General features: G+C 43.4%; 3 protein-coding genes across 4 annotated transcripts in view; 2 read left to right on the top strand and 1 right to left on the bottom strand.

Annotated features, from left to right (window-relative positions):
• LOC122618341 (titin) overlaps positions 1-12,587 on the top strand; it is a 79,038-nt gene extending 66,451 nt beyond the window's left edge. The window contains 12 exon segments of the mRNA XM_043794731.1: positions 289-5,421; positions 5,641-5,934; positions 6,052-7,020; positions 7,104-8,771; positions 8,838-8,979; positions 9,137-10,152; positions 10,288-10,593; positions 10,710-10,730; positions 10,798-10,902; positions 10,961-11,155; positions 11,216-11,518; positions 11,667-12,587. Coding sequence (XP_043650666.1) covers positions 289-5,421; positions 5,641-5,934; positions 6,052-7,020; positions 7,104-8,771; positions 8,838-8,979; positions 9,137-10,152; positions 10,288-10,593; positions 10,710-10,730; positions 10,798-10,902; positions 10,961-11,155; positions 11,216-11,518; positions 11,667-11,857 — 10,343 coding nt within the window. The 3' untranslated portion in view covers positions 11,858-12,587.
• A 1,412-nt stretch (positions 12,588-13,999) lies between these two features.
• LOC122617705 lies at positions 14,000-14,881 on the top strand. Of its 2 annotated transcripts, none has more exons than XM_043793658.1 (4): positions 14,000-14,124; positions 14,189-14,373; positions 14,431-14,718; positions 14,781-14,881. In XM_043793658.1, exons 1-4 carry the CDS (start codon positions 14,100-14,102, stop codon positions 14,802-14,804), a joined length of 522 nt encoding a protein of 173 aa, XP_043649593.1. In that variant the 5' UTR covers positions 14,000-14,099; the 3' UTR covers positions 14,805-14,881. The 2 variants fall into 2 exon arrangements, with proteins under 2 accessions (XP_043649593.1, XP_043649594.1); XM_043793659.1 differs by having other exon boundaries at positions 14,016-14,124; positions 14,194-14,373.
• A 9,325-nt stretch (positions 14,882-24,206) lies between these two features.
• On the bottom strand, positions 24,207-25,542 carry LOC122616396. The gene is made up of 2 exons (XM_043791836.1): positions 24,568-25,542; positions 24,207-24,512 (listed from the first exon to the last, which is right to left on the bottom strand). Exons 1-2 carry the CDS (start codon positions 25,540-25,542, stop codon positions 24,207-24,209), a joined length of 1,281 nt encoding a protein of 426 aa, XP_043647771.1.

The raw sequence follows: 25,542 nt of genomic DNA, 5'->3' as shown, positions 1-25,542 counted from the left end.
CATCACTAATTTCAGACCTTTATGGTTTCGCCCTAAAAACCCTCTAACCACATTTCCACATATTAATCATGTTCGTATTTAACAGTTTCCTTTACAAATCTAATAGTTTAATTTGGTTCAGTTTTAAATGTTTTCCTTCAACTGCTGTCCATGTAAATAAAGCCTCAAATTATGTATTTTGTCCAGTTCGCCGAAAGGCTTGCTTTGCAAAAGCAATGCGTGGTTCCCCGGGTTTATGTACCATATTAGGGTTTATTCATTAATATCTTGATGCATTTTTTATAACAGGTGAACTACCAGAGGTTCAAAAAGACTATCAAATTAGCATCATTCACGAAGAGCCTGTCGAGGAAGACCAGCCAGAAAAGATTTTGGAGGTTAGAGTTATCGATGAAGTCGCCGAAGTGGAAGAATCACAGCCCATTGTGGAAGAGGTTGAAGAGGAGGAACCGCAGCCAGCTATAGAAGAAACTGTTGAGGACGTCACAAAACCTAAGTCTAAAAAGAAGAAGGTGGTTAAAAAGAAAACCGATGACCATGACGAACTCATCAAAAAGATGCTGGAGCAGGAAATAGAGAAGACGGAACTGGAGAAATACGAGAAAATTGAATTTGATGTTCCCAAGAAACTCAAACCGGAATTCGCTACTCTTGAACCAATAAAAATTGAGCGCAAAGAGCAGAAGCCAACAAAGGTGACGATTCTCGACGCCACTGATGTTCCTAAAACGGTGAAGTTAAAACCAAGTAAACGTAAGGAGAAACCTGCCGAGGAACAGACTGTTCAACTTCCAAAGTTCAGACTTAAGGCCCGTATGGTCTTGGTTGAATACCCTCCAGCTCCTTTAATTCCGAAAATTACTAATATTGGGGCCATTAAGGACAATGGAGAACTGTCTCGCAACATCGAAGAGGCTGAAGAAGTTCTAAAGTTCAAACCGCATAAGACTAAGAAAATTAAGAAAATCAAGGATGATTTGGAAAAGGTCGAGCTCGAAAAGTACGAAAAATACATAAGTAGCGAGGAAGAACCAGAGGAAAAGACCCCTTATAAGAAACCTGAAAAGGCACCAAAACCAGAGGAAAAACAAGAGGATGTAAAGCTAAAGCTGGGCAAGGGTAAGAAAAAGCCAATGGAGGACAACGCGCCCGAAAATGTTACTCTCAAAAACATTCCGCAAAAGCCACAGGAAGTTGAGGAAGAAGTTGAACTTAAACAGAAACCCAAAAAGGTTGATATTGTTGAGGAAGAAACCAGGAAACCCAAGGAAGGGGAATTCGTTGTGGAGCCATTTGAACCATCTGAATTTGACCGTCCGGAATACGTACCCGATGAACTTGAGCCGATCGAACATCCAGAGATGCCCGAGAAAGTTAAGAAGCCGTCTAAGACTAAGTACAAGCCTAAAGATAAGTCTAAGCCAGAGCCGGAAACCATTATATCGGAGATTGTTGCTGGGGTTCCAAAGGAGGAAGAGGCAATACCCGAACAGGATGTAAAGTTCCGTAAGCCCGAGAGAGACGCTCCAGAAGAGACTGATTCTGAAATTAAGCTGCGGCCTGTACCTCAGGCTCCCAAGTCTGATGAACCTAGCGAAGAAGCGGTGGTGAAGCCCAAAGCAGAGGAACCCCTTCCCGAAGAAACCAAAGATAAGACCGTCGATGACGAAAAGAAACCAAAGAAATCGAAGGCCAAAAAGGTTCAGCCAAAGGAGGAGGAGATTGCCCCGCAAGAACCCGAACAGTTTGAGGTATCGGTGAAAGAGGAAGAAACTGTAGTTGAAAAGCCCGTTGAAATCGAAAAGCCAAAAGAAGTTAAGGTGAAAGAGAAGAAACCCAAGGAAGCACCTGCGTCCGAAGTAGTAGTTTTGGAAGAAGAGCCGAAGCCAGAAGAAGTACCCGAGGAAATACCTGTGGAGTACAAGATAACAACTACAGTTTTGGAACCAGAAGATGCACCAAAGGAACATCAAGTCAAAGTCATTGATTTTGATGAGCGTCAAGAAACTACCGAGGAGGTAATTGAAGAAAAGATCGTGACGCGCAAGAAGAAACCTAAACCACAGCAACCTGAAGAGTTTGAGGTCACCTTAAAAGAGCCCAAAGAAGAACATATACAACCGGAGGTGGTTTCAGCTGAAATCTCTTTGCCAATTTCGCAACCCGAACAGCCAGAACAGTATGAAGTTGAACTTAAAATAACTGAAACTTTACCAGAAGAGCCCCATGATGTGCAAATCGCAGTCAAGGAAAAGGTCAAGGCAAAGCCTGTTAAGGAAGTCAAAGAGGATAAAATTGTCGTGGTTGAGGAAGAAGTAAAGGAGCAACCAGTTGAGGAAACAGTCGAGGAGGTTGAAAAGCAGGAAGAAAAGAAGAAGTCAAAGAAACCGAAATCGTACGAATTCAAAATTTCAGAAACCCAATCCATTGAGGAAAAGCCAATAGAAGTAGTTGAAGAAACTCCTGAGGAAACACCCAAGGTTGTAGAGAAAAAGGTTGTCGAGAAATTCGATTCATACGAATTCACTCTTAAGGAAACTGATGCGGAAAAGGTAATCACAGTGGACGATCAGCCCGAGGATGAAACCCCTGTAGAGGTTGTATTAAAGAAAAAACCCAAGGAACCTGAAGCAGTCGAGGCCGAATTTGTAATGACTGAACCCAAGGTCGTCGAAGAAACTACTGTGGAAACTGCAATCAAACAGAAAAAGACGAAAAAACCGAAGAAGAACGAAGAGGAAGCTCAATTAGAAATCAAGATTGTCGAAAGTGAAGCCTCTGTTCCTGAAGAAGTGTTGACTGAAGCTCCTGAGAGTAAGATTGTAGAGGAGGAAGTTACTGTGGAAGAGAAGCCAAAAGACTTCAAAATTCGCGTTTCTGAAACAGAAACTAAGCCCGAAGAGCCAAGTGAGGCCCAGTTTACAGTTAAAAAACGCAAACCTTCTGTTACTTTCGCCGACGAACCTGCCACTGAAATCGTTTTCAAGGAGAGCAAGCCCACTGAAGTGGTTACTGAGGACGCTCATATAAAGACCAAGAAGCCGAAGAAGAAGGTAAAGGATGTGGAAGCTGAGGAGCTAAAGATTCAAATCACAGAGGAAGTTCCACAGGAAATTCCCATAGTGGAGGAGGTCTCGGAGGAAGAGGTGATCACTGAAATCAAGAAGGCAGCTCCGGCTGTTGAAGAGAAGACATACAAAATTGGCATCAAGGAGACGGAGCCGGAAAAACCTGCCGATGTGATTGTCGAGGAAGAGCCGGTGGTAACAGAGCCAGTTGAGGAAGAACCGAAACCAGAAGTTTTCGAGGAACACAAGGTTAGAGTCATTGAGGAAACTCCTAGAGAATTGGTAGAGGAAGTCATTGAAGAGGAGGTCAAGGTTATTCGCAAAAAGAAACCTAAGCCAGAAATTAAGGAGGAACCCGAGGCGGAAGTTAATGTCTCTGCTCCAAAGCCTGTCGATGAAGTGGAAGCTACGTCCAGTATTTCTGTTATTCCAGAACAACCTACTGAGGATGAGGCCGCTGATCTTAAGATAACAATAATTGAAGAAGAAACACCACCACAAGAACTTGTCCAAGAAATTGAAGAAATTGAAATTGTCGAGGAACCAAAGGCCCTTGAAGAACAACCAACAGATTTCACCTTCGTCACAAGGGATTCCGAAAAGGAACCGACTGTGGAAGAGCTGCCCGAGGAACAAGTCACGATCCAGAAAAAGAAAAAGAAGGCGCCAGTACCAGAAGTAGTCGAAGAACCCGAAGCTGAATTTTTGGTTAAGCCAAAGACGCCTGTACAGGAAGTTACTGAAGAGGCTAAGATAACGAAGAAGGCTAAGAAACCTGTAAAGGAAGAAGAGGCCGCAGCAGAGCTTAAAGTAACTATCACTGAAGAAATTCCCGCTGAACCAGAGGTTCAAATAATCGAGGAAATTGAAGAGATCGCGGAAGAAAAACCCACAGAGTATGAAATTGAAGTTAAGGAAAGTAAACCAGAAGCTGTAGAAGAAAAGGAAGTTACCTTACCGAAAAAGAAACTGAAGGCTCCAGTGGTTGAAGAACCAGAAGCTGAAGTAACTCTAAAACCAAAGGCAAAGACTGAAGAAGTTCAGGAAGAAGCGAAGATAGTAAAGAAAAAGCCAAAGAAAAATGTCGAAGAAGCAGTAGCCGACGAGCTTACGGTTAAGGTTGAAGAAGAGGTTATTCCAGAACCGATTGTGGAAGAAGAAGTGATAGAAGAAATCCAGATCAAAAAGAAGCCAGTAAAGCCGGAGCCAGAGGACATTGTAGATGCTGCGGTTGTGAAACTGAAGAAACCGAAACCAGTAGATGCTGAAGAAGTTGTGGCTGAAGTTACTCTTAAGCCAAAGGCTGAAAAGGAGGTTACAGAGGAAGAATATTCCGTTGATGTTAAGCTGCCAAAGGAAAAGAAGATTACAGAGGAAACTTCTGACCAAACTGTACAGCTTAAGAAAAAGAAGAAGCCGCAGAAACCGGTGGAAGAGGCTGCGGACGAGCTTAAGCTACAGCAAACTGTTGTCGAAGAAAGACCTGTGGAAATTGAAGAAGAAGAGATCGTTGAAGAAGCAGTCATCATTCGCAAGAAGCCAAAGAAGCCTTTCGAGCCGACGGTTGAAGATCTCGAAGAAACAGAGTTCAGTCTCTCCTTTAAAAAGCCCCATACCATTACTGAGGGTGTGGAAGAGGCTGCCACAGTTCTGAAAAAACGACCAGTCAAGCCCACTACTCTGGATGAAGCTGCAGCTGAACTTTCTATCAAGCGTCAGGAAGAAGAATACGACGAGGGCGAGGATATCGAAGAGTTTGTTGTCAGTCAGCAAAGAAAGCCAAAGCCTTTGCAAATCACAGAAGAAGATGAGGAGGCCTACACAGTGAAGAAACTTAAGCGTCGAAAGCAAGTAGACATTCCCGAATACGCAGACGTTGAGAACGTCACATTCCGTGCCAGAAGTACCAAGACCAAGGAAGATGTCGATCAAGAGTTCAACATTGCTCTGGACTCGTATGCCGAGGAGGAAATTTCCATGTCTGGAAAGGTTAAGTTAAAGAAACCTATTAAAAAGACCTTCTCCGAAGCAGCCGATGAGGCCAAAATTAAGATCATTCAGGACTTTGACGATGGTGAAGAACCCATTATCGAAGAAATTCGAGACGATGAGGATACCATCGATGAAGTCGAGGAGCCAGAAGAATACTTTGTTGAGGAATTGCCACCAGACGAGGTGGATTTCAAGCTTAAGCCAAAGAAGCACTCGAAACCAGCCTATTCTGTTCAAGATGAAGAGGAAGAACAATTCCTAATTGGCATTCGTCATCCCAAACGCGATTCGATCACATACGACGAGGATTCTCTTACCTTTAAGAAGAAGCGTAAGGTTGTGCAACAACTTTACAATGAAGGTAAGTCGGCTTTTGTGACCAGTTACGGTAAATTTTATAAACATCAAAATGCTTTACTTTTACATAAATAAATATCAGCTTATATGATATCAGAGTGGCAAGGTAAAAATACCCAATTCAAATGTTGGTTGCTAACGCTATAACAATTCATTGTTCACAACCTAAAAATAATTGAAATGAAGTTCAGATAAGATAATAATGTCACATTTTTCTGCACAGATGGAGCTTCGCTTAATATTACCAGAGAAATGAATGTTGAAGAATCCGAGAATCTCAATATTATGTACTCGATCTGCAACTATATTGCCGACAACAACGAGGCTATAAACCTAGTCGAGGGTGAGAAGGTTACGGTCGTTGGCCGTCACAGCTCAGAGTGGTGGTACGTGAAGAAAAGCATTACGGAAGAGGAAGGCTGGGTTCCAGCTCAATATCTGATGGAGCCCGAGGAATACGCGCAGTATGTGCAAAATAAGCTGCACGAGAAAATCGATAAGCTGCCTGTATTTGAACGTAAGTTATTGCCCTTACGAAAGGGTTATTTGTCAGCCATACAATATATTTGTCACTGTCCGCGTTTGGTCTATTAACAAATTATTTTGTGTTTTGTTGTGATTGTCAATTGTAAAGGTCCTGGACCAGAAGACAAGCCCATTGCCCCAAGATTTATTGAGAAACTGCAGCCGATTCACACTCCTGACGGCTACACGGTGCAATTCGAGTGTAAGGTGGAGGGCAATCCACGGCCCCAGATTGCCTGGTTCCGCGAAACTGCTATTATCAAACCCTCTCAAGACTTCCAAATGTTTTATGATGATGACAACGTTGCAACTTTGATCATTCGCGAGGTGTTCCCCGAGGATGCCGGCCAATTCACAGTTGTGGCAAAGAATGCTGCTGGTTTCACTTCCAGCACAACGGAACTGATTGTGGATAGTCCTCTATCTGATCACGGCTCTGATGCCACAGCTCTTTCACGTCGCAGCATGTCTCGTGAATCCTCGCTAGCCGACATATTGGAGGGCATCCCACCAACTTTCTCCAAGAAACCCAAGGCTCAATATGTGGACGAGAATACAAATGTGATTCTTGAGTGCAGACTGGTGGCCGTGCCTGAACCAGATATTGTCTGGACCTTCAATGGCGAAGACATTGATGAGGAAGAGATTAAAAACATTCGCATCGTTACCGAATCCGACATGCACATGTACTGCAGTGTGGTGCACATCTCCAAGGTTAAGAAATCGCAGGAAGGTACCTACGAGGTTATTGCAACAAACCGTGAGGGCGAGGCTCGTCTGCCAATCACCCTCAAGGTGCGCACCACCGACAAGGAGGCGCCGCAAATCCTGGAACCCTTACGCAACATGGTCATACGGGAAGGCGAGAGTGTCGTACTTTCTACGCAAATTGTAGGTAATCCACCGCCAAAGGTAACCTGGTATAAAGATGGCAAGCCTGTTAAGAACGCCAAGTCCGACAAGGATTTGCATACTCTAACACTGATTACACCACAGAAGTCTGAGAAGGGTGAATACACGGTAAAGGCTGTGAACCCCTTGGGTAGCGTGGAGACCACTGCTAATCTAACAATTGAAGGTAAGTTCATTGTTTCATGTTTAGCTGTACAATTATTGTTGTTAAAATATGTACTAACTGTGCATTGTAATTTCTTTATTTAGAGCTTGCAGGCGGTAATGCTGAGCCACCTCTTTTCGTAGAACGCTTTGAGGAGCAGAATGTTCCGCAAAAGGGCGAAATACACTTGCCAGCCAAGGTTTCCGGTAACCCGGTGCCTGAGGTTCAATGGCTGTTTAACAACACACCATTGTTCCCCAGCGACCGCATCCAGCAGGTTTACGATGGCGAGAACATCGAGCTTATCATCAAGGATGCCAACCCAGAAACCGATTCTGGTGACTACAAATGTATTGCAAGTAATCCTATTGGCAAAACTTCACACGGTGCCCGTGTGATTGTCGAGGTTGATGAAGTGACGTTTACAAAGAAGCTTAAGAAGACCATCACCATTGAAGAGGTACAATCTCTTACCCTGGAGTGTGAGACCTCCCACGTAGTCACCACCAAGTGGTTCTTCAACGGCAAGGAACTCAGTGGAATGGATCATCGCGTCGTGGTTGAGGATGGCAAGACTCACAAGTTGGTAATCAGAAATACGAATCTACGTGACTCTGGAACCTATACGTGCAAGGTTAAGAAGCAAGAAACTCAATCGACAGTCGAGGTGCTTCAGCGTAAGCCGGACTTTATCAAGGTTCTCGAGGATTACGAGGTAACCGAAAAGGATACCGCCATTTTGGATGTGGAGCTTACTACCGAATCAACCGAAGTCACTTGGTACAAGGACGGCGAGAAGATCACTCCAGAAAACAAGAACGTCGAGTTTATCAAGGATGGAAAGGCTCGTCGCCTGGTTATCCGCGATGTGACAATCCACGACGAGGGTCAGTACACATGCAAGATCGAGGGACAGGAATGTAGCTGTGAGCTGGTTGTAATCGAGCTACCACCTGAAATTGTGAAGCCACTGAATGACGTTGCAGTGACCAAGGGCGAGAATGCTATTTTCGAGGTTGAACTTAGCAAGGGCGATGCCCTTGTCAAATGGTTCAAGAACGGAAAGGAAATTGTGTTCAATGAGCGCATTCAATTGGCCATCGATGGCAAGAAGCAATCCTTGCGCATTGTCAAGGCCAAGCCCGAAGATGTGGGTGAATACTCCGTTCAGGTGGGCGACCAGACATCAAAGGCAAAGTTGACAGTAGAGGAGCCTCTCGTAGACTTTGTCATCCGCCTACCGGATGTTACGCTGGCCACCAAGACAACGGATGCCGAGTTCACGGTGCAGCTGTCGCAGCCCGATGTCGAGGTAACCTGGTACAAGAAGAGCAAGCCAATCAAGCCCAACCAGAAGCACGAGGTATTCGTTGAGGGCACTGTCCGACGACTGGTCATCCACGATGCTAGCGACGAAGATGCCGGTGAGATCAGCTGCGTTGCAGAGAACGTCACAAGCAGCACTAAGCTGTGCGTCGAGGAGCTCAAACTGCCACCCGTCATTACCTCTGACAAGGATCAGACCATAAAGGTTAAGGAGAACGACGACGTGACCTTCTCCGTCAAGTACACAGGCGTGCCAACTCCAGAGGCCGTTTGGACCACGCGCAAGGTTGTCATACCCAAGTCAAAGAGGACCATCCCGACCATCGATGAGCAGTCAGCCACGCTAACCATTAAGAAGGTTGTTGACGATGACGAGGGCGAATACACCGTCAAGCTTGTCAACCCGGTGGGCGAGGCGGAGGCCAGCCTCCATTTGGTCATTATGCGTAAGTAGCCCAGCTTATATTTGAAGTTAATTGCTCCGGAACTGAATACCCCAATCAAATACTTAGGCAAGCCAACTGCACCTGGTACACCTCAACCCCTCGAGATAATGCACGACTCTATAACGCTCTACTGGAAGGCGCCAGAGGATGATGGCAAGTCGGAGATTATTGAGTACATTCTAGAGTATCACGATGTAAAGGAAGAAAAGTAAGTAATGAAATAACAAATCGGTTGCATTTTTTGTATCTATTATTGAAGATAAAAACTCCATGCTAGTTCAAAAGTCTTTTGAAAGGACATTTCTGTATTGAATATAAACTTTACATCCAGGAAGTCATTTAATTGTAATCATTTTTATCTAAAGATGGACTGAAATTAGAAAGATCAAGGACACCACCTACACCATAAGCAAGCTCAAGATCGACACGGAGTACGTGTTCCGTTCGATTGCCGTGAACGAAGTGGGGCCATCGCCACCATCGCCGCTTTCGCCGCCCATCCGACTGGTGCCCAAGGTTGAGACTAAGGCGCCCAGCGTACAAGAACCACTACAGGATGTGGTTAGCGAACTGGACAAGGAGGTGACACTGTCCTGTGTGTTCGGCGGCATTCCAGAGCCAAAGGTGACGTGGAAGAAGAACGGTCAGGTGTTCGAATCGAGCAGCATACGCTACGAAAATCGCGTGGCCAAGTACACCATTGAAAAGACAACCATTGAGACTGAAGCCACATATACGTGCGTGGCGACCAATGAGAAGGGCTCCGCGGAGACCTCGTGTCGCCTGAAACTGCAACAGAAACCGGTTCTCGAGGTGGAGGACAAGTACTTGACGCAGAAGCTGCGCACGGGCAGCACTCTCACCATTCCAGCGACGGTCCGCGGCTACCCACAGCCCACTGTGACCTGGCACAAAGAGACAATCGAGCAGAAGACCACCAAGTCGGTAACCATTGAGACCACGGAGACTACTTCCACCTACACGGTTAAGAAGGTGACTCGCGAGCAATCCGGCAAGTACAAGGTGACGGCCACCAATGAGTCGGGCACTACGTACGTAGAGTGCACTGTTCAGGTGATCGACAAACCCAGCAGACCCCAATCTCTGGAGATCAAGGACATCAAAAAGGACTCCATCGTCCTGGAGTGGACCCCACCTGTCGATGATGGAGGTCTGGAGATTGAGAAGTATACGCTGGAGAAGTGCGACGTTCAAAACAATGTTTGGATGAAGGTATCCGACTTTAACAAAGACATCAAATCGTATGCTGTTCAAAAACTTTCGATGAACTCGCAATACATGTTCCGTGTGGTGGCCGCTAATCCTATTGGCGAGTCTGAGCCAACGGAAAGTGATCCAGTGACTATAACCAAAAAATTCGGTGAGTTTTACATCGGGAATGGATATCACTTACGGTTTTCTCTAGGAACCCGATCAAAAATATGGTCAGATTATTTAAAATCAAAAATTAATACACATATTTTCTTTATTAAATTAAACTCTTACAAATGAACAGAAAAACCATCGCCTCCGCGTGGACCTACCACAGTGTCGGGTATGAACGACACGTCCTTCAATTTGGCTTGGGAGCCATCGGAAACCGACGGCGGTTCAAAGATCATAGAATACATTGTGGAAATAAGGGAAGAGACTGAAACCACCTATCGATCGGTGGGCGTAACCCTGGGCACAGTGACCAACATCCACGTAGAGAAGGTGGTCAGAAACAAGGGGTACCTGTTCCGCATATATGCGAGAAACGAGGTTGGCACCAGCGAGGCGTTTGAGACCACGGAGAAGATTGTCATGGGTCGCAAAATTAGTAAGTTTTAACAGGTTTTCGTATTATCACAATTGCTTATTGCTTTCGCAAATTGCTTTCTTTTAAACGCCACTAATGCTTGAACATGCGCAATTCTAACCCCAAAACGACAACAGCTAACGATAATGAAGCTTTAGGTACGTAAGGAGCCTAAAAAGTTCAGGCTGCTTGGATACTAATGGTTTTTGATTTACTAAATTCTAGCGCCGCCATCGCCCCCTCAGAACTTGAGGGCCCCAGATGTCACAAGCCGAAGTGTCACATTGGACTGGGAGGTGCCAGCCCGCAACGGTGGATCAGAGATCACAGGTAACATAGTTTCAAGAAGGTATCCACAACATCATCTCACTCATAACTCTGCAAACAGGCTATTGCGTGGAGAAACGTTCCTCAACATCTACAAACTGGACCAAGGTCATTACACTGGATGCTCACCAGCTGCACTACACGATTGACAATCTGAAGGAGAAGTGCGAGTACTGGTTCCGTGTGTCAGCGGAGAATGAGGTTGGATTAGGTGCACCAGCCGTCACCGAGAGCATATCGCTCAAGACACATGCTAGTAAGTTCTTATTGCTAGTTCCGAATCGTAAATCCTATACTGAATTTGTTTTCCTTAAAGCCGTACCCTCACCACCCACCGGTCCACTGGAGGCGCGCGTTCTCGCCGCCAATGCCCACATATTCGAATGGGGTTTGCCCGAGTCAGATGGAGGTGCGCCTCTGCTCGGCTACCACATTGCTATACGGGACATGAAGAAGACCATGTGGATCGAGGTGGGCCGTGTGCCAGCTGGCGTGCAGAAGTTCCAGATCAGAGACCTGCAGGAGAACCACGAGTACATGATTCGCATATTCGCGAAGAACGAGATTGGTCTAAGTGAACCTCTGGAATCGGAGGAGCCCTACAAGGCTATGACTGCTGGTAAGTGGCAACGGTCGGATATACACAGGTTTACACTTACTAAGGGTAGAGGTTATATTAATAACTGCTTTAAGTATTGTTTAATTTATTGATTGTTGTTAATAGGTGTAACCCTAACTTATATACAATGTATTCTTTTCAAAACCAGGTCATGAGATCCTGCCGGACGAGCCGCGCACGGAGATGAGTTCGTGCAACACCTCCTCGTGGCTGCGTGACCACCACATGGATGCGGATATCCATTCGTATGCCCGCGGCAGGCTGCTTCAACGCGATGAGTACTTCTTCCGGTTGTGGGCGGACTTGCCCAAGAGCAAAAAGAAGAAGAGCTCCAAATAGTCGATGAACGACAACGAAATAAGAAACACTTTAGTCGTAGGTTAAGCGTATTTCAATTGTATTTTATATAACAACAACGCAATGGGGAGAACCCCCTTGATTTTCTAGCTTTTTGTACTTTAGTAGAGATGACGAAATGTGAGGATGGTGTAATGTAATGTGGCATCCCATTGATAGCGATGCCCACGACCCCCGATCAAAGAGTGCGAGCGAAGAATAAACTTAATGCTCGGGTGCGTGGGCGTGGCTCAATGTTTTTGGATGGCCATTACGCCATTCAATTAACGGACATAATTTTAGATTTTTCATTTGCATAGAGTTCTATTTTGGTTATATATTGTTTTACTTGTGCCTTATTTTTGTAAGCTGTGATAAATCTATCAAAATCGAAAGCGTCAAACGAAGCAACAAAACATTAAACTGAATAAAAATGCCACCAAGCGCCAATCCATCGGCATCGGGCAACGAGAGCCAACGAGCCACAACCCTCCAAACACCCAATGCCATCTCCATCCCAGGCAGTGTAACTCAATATCCTCTCGGGAGACAAAACAACAAATGGTGCAATTCGATATGAGTTATTCCTGGGGAGTGTGTTGCGAGTCGCTGGCTGCCGTTGCCTTTGTCCTGGACTCGCCTTGGTTTAAATTTATGGCATAGGAATATGAGAGGGAATATACTCGTGTGTCTTTAAAGTTACCAGAGCTAAATAAATAAAATGTATAAAATATAACAAAGCATTTTTACTGGGCTACAGCCCTGTGGGACTTAAATCGGGCTACATATGCACTCCAGTAATTGAACAAGAGTATTGGCATAATAAATGCTTAAAATGACCAAACAATTTACGATTTTCAGACATGAAGTCAAATTAATTCAACCCAACAATCTTAAGTAAACAAAATAAATTAATCGACGAATTTTCAATGAATTACGACTTTAAGTGGTTTCTGGTTTGGCGGAAGCTTTTTGACCTCATCTGAATTCTACTAATTAATTCATTAGACGACTTGCCTCCCACTGCATAACTTTGTGGAAAACTTTTCTCCATTCGGTTATTTTCGAATTGAATAACTTAAAGCGCAGGTCTGGTCTGGAAAAACAAAAGCCAAAACTCCCTGGTCCACATGCGTGTGTCCAGGCGATGGAAACTTATCTGGTGACATGGCACAAATGCTGCATAAACTTTCCAGCAGAGAATTCTGTGCAAATTTAATTAAAGTTTTTGCGGTTGCCACTAATCAAAAGATATTATCTTCACGGAGGAGCTCTGAGATGTAACTCTCTGTGCGGCTAGACGCAGTAATTTGAGCCAACTTTTTGGCCAGATATGTCTGTGAGAGGACTGTCTTTCAAGTGCGCAGAGGCCCATAAAGCTAAAGCATATTTCCGGCACATCAAATTGCAGAAGCAAACAAGGCAGCCAAACACTCGCAGCGCATAGTCTCCTTAGCCTGTTATTCAGTTATTGATACACTAAACGATCGAGAAGGAAGCTAAGGAGGAACAGCAGAAAACGGAAATTTCATTTACTTGTTTCCTTTTTTCATCTCTGTGGGGCCGGTCCTTCACTCAATTTTCCTGCCGTTGTTATTGTGCGAAATTGAAAGCTGGTAAGCTGCTTTTGACGCTTTAAAGGCGAATGCTTCAAGTATTATGCAACATTTTCCACACACAAACGGATACTTCTGCTTGTGCGACCCCATTAGTTATGGTTTATTAAGGTGAAGACGAGTCGGAAAGCTCTCTGCCGTAGTAACACAATTGTAAACTTGTAATAGAATTTGGCAAGTTCTGTTGAATGCATATAAAAGCAAATTACACATCAACTTTATGGTGTGCACGTAGAAAATTGAGGCCCATTCTGGTTTTTCTTTTCCTATCTCACCACCACCACCTCCCCAAGTTTTTCTTCCTTTTCTCGTTGCCCATGTCAAGGCTCGTCAAACGTGATGGCCTAGGAATAAAAACACCAAATAAAGACGTAGGGAAAGACAGTAGAAAGTTTGCTTAATTACTTCCCAAAATAATAAGGATGACTCGAGAAGAACAACAAAGTCATTTGTTTTGCAAATAAATTTAATTATCAACTTGTGTGCCTGAAGCCCTTCTAAAGAAATACGAGTTTGCTATCCGACTTCATGCAGTTTCGGAAATTTAGCAGGCTTCGATTGTACTATTAGTATTCGGATGAACATCAATATTTATTGCTTAAATTTTTAAAAAATTAAGAACGAAATTTATGTTTAAAATTGTATATAATATATGTAAGGACATTCTTTATAATTATTGTTTTTGTACCAAAATTGTTATGGTTTCATATATTAAAAGTGCAGCTAATCAAGGTCATGGGAGCAACGAGAGTTAAGCCTTTTTCTGAAGTGGAGTGCAAGGCCATGAAGAGGTTCATGAAGAGTTACAAGAAGTACCATGCCGATCTAGATGATGACGAGGTGAAAAGGTCAGGAGAAAATGCCTGGGGAAAGCTTATGCCCCATCAAAAGAAGCATTTTGAAGTGAGTACGATCCAGTTGTGCTTTTAGACCACGGTATTTATAGCGCCGGTTGAGCAGTTGAAACCTAGAGAAATCCCCGTAAAAAGAATATTGCCTGCCGCCAGAAAAAAACCCAATAACAAGCAAAAGAAAACTGTGCCCGGTTGGCGTTACCATGCCAGGAAAAGAGTCATGTCCCGGCCCAAGGAAAATCTTTCGAGTCCTGTCATGAGCGCCGCCTTCATAGGATTTCTGCGGGAGTACCATAGAAGAAACGCCAGCTTAGACGTAAAGAAAAGGCTGCAAAGAGCAGCCAGAATGTGGTCAAAACTCTCGAATACTCAGAAAAATATGTTTCGGACGGTGGTAAGTGTGAGCTTATATCACCAAAACCATTAGTTCTCATCACATACATGAATGTTTTATAGGGAGCGAGGAAAAAACGGAAGTAGCAGAAGTCCTAGGTGATAATTAGCACTTGTAAATGTGTTTTTTAGAAAATAAAATAAGACACTTATTGAAAAATTAACTATATATGACCTTATCAGATCTTTTTACAAGCTTTCCAAATAATTGGTATTGTAACAAGTTAACTTATAAAACGGTTTTTATGAATACTATTTTCTTTAACTGCACTATGGTAGACTTACCAAAAAAGCCGTAAATTGTAAGTTACAGTACATGTTTATTATGCCATTGCATTGCCCCCCATGAGTCGCCTGGCCGGACATTAGCCCTGTAAAAACATCCTTACTCGTTTACGATGCGCAGCACGGTCAGTATCATTCCCCAAATAGTCAGTACGAAGCAGCTGTATATATGTTTAATTGCCCAGACCAAGGAGTTGTTGGCAATAAAGCCAGGAACAAGTTGACAGGCCCATACATGCCACAAAGTGCAGCGTCATAAAAGATATAAAATAAAATAAAAAACGAACAACTTCCGGAGCGACCTGCAGTGGCATCAGGATCAACCGATTTCCGTTCAGTAAAATGTGCAAACATTTAAGATATATGCCATAAACAGTATGGAATTGCTGTGCCCATAAGAATGCCAAAACCACTGGCACTAAAATTCAAACTGGATAGAGACGACCATTATGAATTCAGCTGGGGTATTTAACGATTTAAATAACAATACAATTTCAGCTTTTCTGCGCCCAACTATTTGCGAACAGTCGAGGAGAATCAATATGCCCGACTTGCTGCCGGCTCCCAGCAGAGCAGCATATTGTAAATATAAAATATTTATTGCCAGATTGCACACGCATCCCACAGCAGCAGTTGGTTTTATTCAACAGCACCTTCCTGCACAGAAAGTAACCGGTTAGGGAAAAGAGCGACTTTCAATGTATTTATTACCCTAGAAATGTCTTTGAAGCCTTTCAATGCTTAAAAATCCTCTCTATTATTATGAATCTGAAGAGAAACTCAAGTCCGTCCCAAATACAATTTGAAATACGTAGACCGTTAAAACTTCTTTCTGTGCACCTGATTCTCCTCACAGACAGATATGCAACACACCCCGTCCATTCAGGCGCTTCCTTTCCAATGAATGCATTGCATTGAGAGCATCCGCAGCAAGAATATGGCATTTTTTTCAGCTCGTTCGCTTTTTTCCTTACATGCATTCACAACCCGTGGTGGCCACACTTTGAGCCAATTCATAACATTTACCAGAACACCAATTTAAAAATTTAATAGAGACATTTCTGTACAAATTAACAGCAAATTTGATTGCACTCCCTTTCGTTTCTCCAGCCATTTAAAAATCAAGAGAGCTGAAAATTAAATTTCACAAACTGTTTTCCCATGTGCAGGGGGTAGAGTAGCTGCTGTCGAGTGAAGACTTTTAGTGGCTTCCGCCATGGCAGTCGAGCAACCTAAAAACTAATGAAAGTTCCTTCCTCTGTGACCCCTGACCACCACCGAATATGTTCTTTCTTCACACATCTGACGACATCGTGTGCTAAGCACACATCACACACACACACACTCACCTAAAAGTCTGTATGACTTTTGGGCGGCGAAGTAATTAAAGTCAATTGCCATTCTGCCAAAATGCGCTCAACGTGGCGTATACGTAATGCGATTGGTGTATGGCTCTTTTTTCCCCCCGTGCCAACACCATTTTACCAGCGTTGACTTTCCAGCTATTAGCAAACACCACAAACAGTGTTAAATTTATTAGAAAACCGTCTGTCAAATTTCAAATGGAAAAATGTTATGGCTTAAGGGCTCAAAACGCTGAAAACCTAAGATTAATTTGTGATTTTGATTTCATACTTTTGTGCTGCGCTTAACGTTTTTGTTTTACATCCGCCAATCTAGGTGCTATACCAAAGAAAGGCGGATATTTTATGACTCTGTAACGCCGTCGTAAAAGTTCAGTTTGTGGCCAAAACCGAAAAACCATTTGCATTTATCCGCAAACAACTTTGTTATGTTGTTGGCTGGAGTTTGGTTGATTAGCCCATTATAGAGTGTTTTGACATTTACGAGCATATTTTTTGGTGAGTAGGGATAACGATGGGCAACACTTTTGAATATGAATCATCTACTGAAAAGGCCTATAATTTAATGCTTATAAAAGCTATAGGATATTTGTGGATTGCTCGTAAACTAGTTGCAATTTTTTCTCTATAGGCTACGCATTGGAAATATGTTACTTGTTTTTTTAACGGGAAAATTAAATCGTCAACGCGGACACGTTTATATGCCAATAAATAATCAACATCGTTGGTAGTAACGCATTACCATAATAGGAGAATAATTTATTAACAAATAAGTTGGAATAATGGAAAACATGATTTAAGCACAACAATAAAATTTTCTCTCAATTCGAAATCCGCAAGCTCTACCAACCTTACTTACTTAACCTTTCTCGGTTTATTGGCGGTATGCCTTCTTTTTAGTGCTTAATATTCCCATAATTCACGAAAACTCCGGAGAGTAGGGTAAAATATTATATTTTACAGACGCAGAGTTTTCCATGCAAATGCAGCAAAGTTTCTGCATCAGCTGCCATTGATATATATATTTTTACTCCGCAGTAATTTTTCCGCGCTTTCAACTCCGTCATCAGTCAGATGTTCAGGCCACGGTGACTTAATTTCGCTGTAAGTTCCATTGGCCTTAGCATAAATGCATTTTGATGCAGTTGCCGGCACACGAGGGACGCTAAACAGATTTGCACCTTGCATATATAAAGTCAAATTTGCAAGTTCGCTACGAAAATTGCAACACAAAATATGCAAACGACAATGGGTGTCCCCTGTGAAAATGTTGCTCCTGGCTCTGAGATCACGGCAAGCCAGCAAAAAATGCTTAAATTTTTTGAACTTGGCCAGCTACCATCTGGCAGGCAGCAGCTGAAAATGAAGTTGCTTTCTGAAGGGAATTGGGTGAATAGGTGGTCGTCGGTGGGCGGCGGTGACTTAATGTGGATACGTGTTGGGCATTGCCAAAGATAAGTAAACGTTGAACTCAGCTTTGCCTTCCAGCTGCACAAGTGCACTGTTCACTGGTAATGTTTCTGTTTACGTGCCCAGCTCAGCTGCTTAAAATGCACTACTCGGTCTCGGCATACGCTGCGTATGCGTGTTGTCGTTCTCCTAGTGCCAATCGAATGTTCTAATGTTTTGCAGCACATTAAATTGCCAATATGGCTTTATTGTCCTCAGATCCCCCATCCAGACTTCGCAGCCTCCGAGTTCCCGTGCCAGTGGCAGCGATTTATGCTGTCACATTTAGTGGGCGAGTTCGACGGGGGCAGGAGTGAAAACAGCAAGTGGAGCGGCGCCTGTGGGGCCATAACAACTCTACTCGCAGTTAGACACAGTGAGGCAATAGTGCTGACAAATCAGCACTTTATTGTTAAAGCAGTGCTTTATTTGATAAACCCATTTGCATGCTCAACTATGTTGCATATCTTCTAAAAACAATTGGTTAAGTAACTTCGGAATATTAGTTATTTTAAAAATAAATGTCTTAAAGAAAGGATCCAAAGGAAGGTGAGTTGTTATTCAATAAAAGTTAATGCTTTAAAGAAATAAATGTATAAGAATGCTTAAGAATTTGCGTTCCCATATCTTAAGTCTTACTACATATGATTCCACCGATTTGACTTATTCATGCTTAAATACCTTACTATTTGTCTACCAAAGGCATTAGGTTGCGACACCACTGCCTGTCAGAGCCACACAATCATTGCCAGTCACATCGGAGCGTGTGACTCGACTGGAGTCGCTGCGTCTGCTACGGGCTTCCATTCGCAAGACATAGAACGTGGCACTCGATGATGCCTATGGGCGACTTCGCACATCGCGTTGAACCAATATATACATATGTATGTATATATGTGTGTGTGTATAAACTTATGGGTGTAGTGGCGGTTGGTTGCCTGCGAGCATTGCCATCCTGGCCTAAACATCACTTCACAACTGCCAAGCCGAGCACATCCGGTTTCCGTTAGTTGTGCAAGTCCGCCCCGCCTCGCCACGCCCAGTGGCACGCCCCCGACTGCAGGACCTGTCTGTCAGTTGGGCTGATGTTACTTCAGGTAATATCATTTAGCCTTGTCCTGGGCGCACACGAATATGTTGGAAAAATATTATCTCGTTACACTGTTAAAAGTATGAGAGTGTTCGGAGGACTTTTTGCCCTCGCAACTGCTTTTCTTTTCTTTTTACCATTTTAGTTCGCCACCATTTTGCTTCTCGCCTAGTTTGCCTTTGGCTTATGAACGGAAGTACGTGTCGCTCGCCTCAAAAGAAGCCAGGATGGTATAAAAAAAAAAAATATATATATATAGAAAAAAGATGAGAAAAAACTACGCACATTTGCCAACACCACCACAGGGGATAAATAGATGTGTGTGTGTATGTGCGGGGTCGTGGGAGATGTTTAAATTTGATTTCAAGTGCCAGCATTTTGATGGCGAAATAAGTGAATGCGTGTTGCGGCAGCTTACGTGTCCTTGTTATGGCCAAAAGTTCCAGTTCGAGTTGAAAGTTTGAGGCGAGTCGAGAGCATTTAAGGGAAACTTCAACTTGTGTTCTAGAACAGGTTAAGACAAGTGAGCTTAAAGCGCCAGATAAGAAACTTCAATCAACCGCTGGGGAATCCAGCAAGTTTCCTTCGTGATTCTCAAAACTAAAAGGTAGTTTGAGATAATTCCCAATTTTCAGAGCGATAAAGTGCGATTTGCTTCGGTCAAGCTGGAGCCATTCAATAACTACCCAAAGCTGTCTGATAAATTTATACGATTTCGGTACGAAAGTTCAGTAGCTTAAACTGTTTTGACTTTAACAATACGGCTCTTGGTTATTTAATTTCACAATTTCTTAACAAGAATAATTCGAAATAAAGGCTAATTCATTACAAAATGTCCCACTGGTAATCCAACCGCTTTTTTAAAACTATCTGGCGTCTGAATTAATTGTTTTGCCACTTTTTTCTTTTTAATTGGCCCCAGCTTCGATTAAGCGTTTGATTTTACATCTTTTCGTGTTTCTCGCTGTTCTCCAGTTATTGTAATTTACCAATTCTCTGTGCCACATTGCTCCCCTGGACCAGCAGCTCACCCTTCATGAGCATGTGGCTACAGTTTGGAGCACTTGCCACGCAGAAGTTCCTCCGCAGGAGTCGTCGTTGGGAAAGGAGAATAAGAATAACATGCAGCATAAGGAGCCACCACTCAAGGGGAGCAGTGGGCGCCAAAGCGGGTGACCAAGTAGCTGAGTGGGTGGCAAAGTCCGTTGCTGGTGGTGCTGCTTGCTTTTGATTCCTCATGCGTGCAACGTTTACTCAGCCGCGTTCGGTGCCCGCGAGGGTAGCCAAAATAACACACATTCGCATCCCGTCAAACTTCTCGCCTCCTTTTCGAGAATCCCCGTCTCATTTTACCAAGTAATGGGTATTTCACTATATGTAGTATTCTTCAAGAGCTCAATAAATTATGTTTTTCTCTGAAAATCTCTTTGATAATTACTAAGTAATGAATTTATGTGATTACAATATTAAAAAGGAAGTATACCATTGCACCTTATTGGTCTATTCCCAGGGTACTCTAAATTCGTAACCCTGAAATTTATCCTTTTGCTTGCTTTGTTCACGCATGAATTTGCAGGAGGGCTGCGGCGGTAAATGCGAAAATGAGAGCGGCGGCGACGCTTCACGCTTCACTCTACTTGGCACTCACTTAATTATTGCACAAGGAACTGAAATGGGGGCACCAAGGCGTTCCGCCTGGGGCTGACACCACTACCAACACAGGCTAAGGGCTGCATGCCACAGGCAGTGCAAGCTGCAAGTTGCAAGTTGCAACTGCTAGAGCAATTTGCAAGTGCAGCAACACTACCACTACGACTGCTGCAGCTGGAGCAACAAACTTTTCAGTGTGGCTCTTGACATGCATGCTTAACCGTAATGTTAAAGTCAAATCGCCATTGGCCTGGGTTCCAGCGGGACTATGAAACTGGATAAAAAATGGTGAAAAATCTATTACATGTAACTTCTATCAATAGCTTACCCACAGTTTAATAACCAAAACGAAACATGGCACTGCCAGGGAATCTAATTTCCCTGCAAGTCAAATAGTTTAACCTTCGCTAAATTAGCTTGACCGCAAAACATCATTCACATCTGATACACACGTGACACCCGGTCGAAACTTTGCATAATCCATGCCCATGGCGGAAATGTTTGAAACCGAATTTCCAATTGAAAATGTGTAAAACGAGAGAACGGTAATTAGTGGAGTTGCCCGCAACTGACCTTTTCGATTCTTGAATAAATTATTTCCACGCTAATTATGCTTAATGTCCTGGCAATGGTTATTCACTGGCACATCCAGCTGTTACCTGTCCTCCGGCGGGGCAAACACATATAGAATACATCGCATCCGGCGACAAGTTTTGTCCGCTTCCGGTCGGCAATTAAGTCGGGCGCAATTTGTATAAGCCACACCGCCGATACTATTGTTATCGGTCTGTGGCACACACTTCTGTGCGCGCTGTTTGCTGGCCATTTTTCATTTCGGTTTATCTGGTGCTTTCCTCGTGCTCCTGTTTTACAGGCTGAATGTGGTGTAAGCCCTTTTGGTTTGCTTATTTCGTTATCATTATCCTGTTATCCTGGAGCTTCTGCTGCTGCCAGGAGTGGCGCATAATTAAATTATCTCGCAATTGCCTGCTAAGTGCGCCCGACATTCGTTTATGTGGGAATTTAGCTGGGTACTAACTCCCACGCTCCTATTTCTTTGGCTATCCTAGCTGGTCTTTTTTTAATATTTATTTAGCGGACCTTTTTTTGCCTGCCACTTCCTGGCTTTTGTTCTTTTTTGCTCATTTCTGCGGCTTCCCTAATTATAATCTCTGAAATTTTCAGCGAAATAAACTTGGCCCGCCACCCGATCACAAAAAACGTCAATAAGGCTGAAGAACCTTAATTATTTTGTTTTGTGCTTTCTTTATATTTTTTAATCTTCGAAAACTTTCTGCGGCTGCCCAAGTTGTTTTCGCTGTTGACCCATTTGGCCGGCCCTCAAACTCTAAAAACTGGACTCGAAAGTTTAAGAGCATTTCCCGATAAAAAAAGCCAAAGTGTTTGGCCCCGCTTACAGCAAAATCACTTTGTCATTTACATCTGCATCCCCATGGCCCCTTCCTGAATTCGGCACTTTGGCCAAGGACAACATCAGAGGCTTTGCATAACAAATGCATTGTTTTGCCTTCAACTTCTCGGACTTGTAAGTATTGTTCCGAAAAGCTGTTGCACCAGCATACAAACACACACATGCACATCCCCAGCACATCCTGTTTGCTTAAAAGCTTCCGCCAGGCTCTAAGGAGCGTGTCCTTGTTGCTCTCAGCAAATGTGCAATTATGACCAAGCATGAGCCAACTGCCTGGCCAGCACATACATGACCCAATGATTGACGCCGACTGCCATAAATCAATAGAGTGCAACTTGGGCATGGAAAAATGTCAACGATTGGACAAACAATGCATTCCTTGCCTTGACCTCCGCTCATCTGCCCCTCATCTGCTCATCAGAATTTATTTGCAAAAATAATGCCCATCATTGTTAATCAAAGGCGGACAGGACAAGGCAGGATCTGGGGAGTAACCCTAATGCTGACGCTGGTCAGCCATTGTTGTGCTGTCCGGTGGCCAATGGCCAATGGCCGATAGCCAGACATTTGCTAGTCAGGAATTCAGACCAACTGTGGCTTTTCGCCCGGCCTGCTGTGCTCGGTAGTATGTGCTCGGTGCTGTCTGAAATGCTGGCACAATCAAGGCTAAGACCATGGAAAATGGTATGGCCTAATCGGTTTTCTGTAGTGAAGCGAATTTACTTCCAAGTGCTCTTTGTATTGAATATCTAGTTACATAAATAAGAAAGTCAGAAACATTAAGAGACCATTGTTAATTAAGCTCACCTTTCCCAAACATACATCGCTATCATAATTAAATGCATAAGCTAACTACTCCTAATTTGTATCTATTTTGCTAACCTCGCCTGTGGACATGTGTCCATCCTAACATACAGGCAAACACATACACAAGTCCACACTCACGTCCTTAACAATGGACGTTTGCAAACACAAACAACAATAGCAACAACCCGAGTGCCACTAACAACAATGGAGCACAAAATTGCGGCTGTCATCAGTGAGGAAATTTGCATTTTGCACAAATTGCAATACGTAAGCTCTGCTTTTCTGCTCCTATCCTCCATTTTAGTTGCCTTCACTACTTTTCGGTTTGTTTTTTTTTGTATCTATATTTTTGCACTGGTACACAATTTATTGGGCCGCATATCAAATGATTTTGGGGTCTTTAATGGGTCTCTGGGTATATGGATGGCAAGATAGCTGTGCCATAACATGGAATTATTTCGAACTCATTAGAGAGTGCAGCAGCAGGGGCGACAAGGAAATTGCATTTACCCACCCACCCACTCACATGCATATCAATTAAGCCCCCAAATTGGGCGGGTGGGCTTGCATTTGTGTGGGTGTGTGTGGGTGTGTGTGTGTGTATGTGGGCGGGTGACAATCGGGCTGCTAATGGACGAGGGGCGTGGCTCATTAATGTTGCAGGGCCCCCGATCCGAATGCAGTTAATCGAAAGATTTTCCAGTCAACTGGCCTCGCGGGACCTGACTGTTCGAAAATTAGAAATCACGGAAATAGTTTCCGCCTGTGCACTGAACTGAAGTGGGCGTGGCCGGGCCCATAATTCCATTGATTATGCCAGGTCCGCCGAATGGATTTTAATTCAATCATTCACAGCCGAACGATGTCAGACTCAGTAGAGGAACAGCTATTGCTACACAGGAAACAATTCATTGATATATGCAGTTTGTTTTCATCAAACGATAAATTAAATATAGCAATCTGAGTTACAGAGAAACAAGACATAAAACTAACATGTTGGTTATATTGAAGTCATCAATGAAATACAAATTCAACAGTAAAGATAAAATACAGACTCGCTAATCAAAAGTATTTTCCATCCGTGTAGATATGACGTTCATTACTCGCGTGTTAATCATACGCCACGTTGCACAGCTAAGAGCTAATTAAGGTTCGAACAACTCTAGCCCCTCGAGTGATTTAATAGATTTTCATTTTGACATTTTCTATGTATTCACGGAAAAGGGGTTTGAGTGGCTGAGGTCCACAAAGTGTTTGCCGAGTAATGAATGGGTAGGCATCCTTTTTCCTTTGATTTATTGGTTTCGCTTTCAGCAATTTTTTTATTTCGGTTGTGTAACCCACACAGCCGACGTGCTTTGCATAATTATCTTTCGAGAGTTTGGCAAGAGTCCAGGCCTCTGTTGATTTTATTATTCCAGCGCATGGCTCAGGACATAGGAATACATTGTTAAATTGTCGATAGTTAGACTTAAAGGATCCGAGTTATTTGAATATACTTCATAGAATGCGTAATTTAAAAGCTTATGCTCCAAGTCTATCTTAAATCCGTTCGCGATAGCTATAATAGGCACTAAGCAAACGGTGAGCATCAGCAGGAAGAAGTAGTTCATGAAGCAGGCTGTCTCAAGTGTGAGTACAATGTCCTTTTTGATCCGCAGTTCCCACAAAGTAACGGTCGTGCATATCATATTTCGATATGAATTTCCAGTCAGTATCTATGGGCTTATAGCGTTTAAAATATAATATAACGACTTAAAAAAGTTATATTACCATTAAATCGAGAACATCTGGGGTTTGCTTACAGCGATTTGAACTTATGCTACTCCATGTTATTTGGAGCCGGTCTTGGGTGTTCCACATAGCTTTTAAGAACTTGTTTCTCTCCGATTTATAGTCGCAAAGAACCATAAGTAGTGTGCCAATGAGGAGAACTAGATTTCCAAAGTATCTTATATGCCAAAACTGCAATCTCAACAACACCAATCGCCTCTGATCCCAATCGAAACCAGCTTCAGAAACAGCTCGGTAGAAAATGCTTGTTAAAAGTACGACTACGGAACACATGTACACACTGAAGTAATGAGATATATCTCGTTGGATTTGCTGTACGGTACCGTGCTGTTTTATTACAGTCCTGAACCGTTTCCAGTGCTCTTCATTCGTTAGCTGATTTAAAGTGAAAATCTGATTCATAACTACGTAGATGGACTGTAGCCAAATGTAGCTATTAACGAGGAGGAGAAGTTGTAGATGCCAGCCGAATAGGCAGGAGAACACAAACAAACGCTGGATGTCATTCTTTAAGGACTCAATTTGCCAGTAGATAACGAACACCAGTTCAATGGATATCAGCCAGGAGCAGCAATATGCCCGCTTGACGGACACACAAAACATAGTTCCCAATGTGGAGTGCAGCTTCCTGTGAACTTTTGCCATCTCATTCAAGGTTCCGAGCATAGAGCTCTCCAGATATTTGTAATAGATGCAGGGCAGCAGGTAGATAAAGAGGCTACCTCGATCGATAACATAGCCATCGAGAAACATTAGGTAAAACGGAAGACACAGGAGGCTCCAGAAACACACGAAGTATATGAACAGCTGATGTCCAAAGCCGAACTTCTGGGTGTCCTCATTGTATCGCAGGTTGTACAAGCACAGCAATTGGCACACTTTCTTCTGGTAATCGAAGTAGCTGACAATGTGGCACACGCAGAGCAGTTTGTGCAGCTGCGCTGACAGCGGCAT

Source organism: Drosophila teissieri, chromosome 3L, assembly GCF_016746235.2.
Source record: "Drosophila teissieri strain GT53w chromosome 3L, Prin_Dtei_1.1, whole genome shotgun sequence".
In the NCBI taxonomy this organism is placed as follows: domain Eukaryota; kingdom Metazoa; phylum Arthropoda; class Insecta; order Diptera; family Drosophilidae; genus Drosophila; species Drosophila teissieri.
The sequence above is the reverse complement of the archived record's forward strand: the minus strand, read 5'-3'. Positions and strand labels throughout refer to the sequence as shown.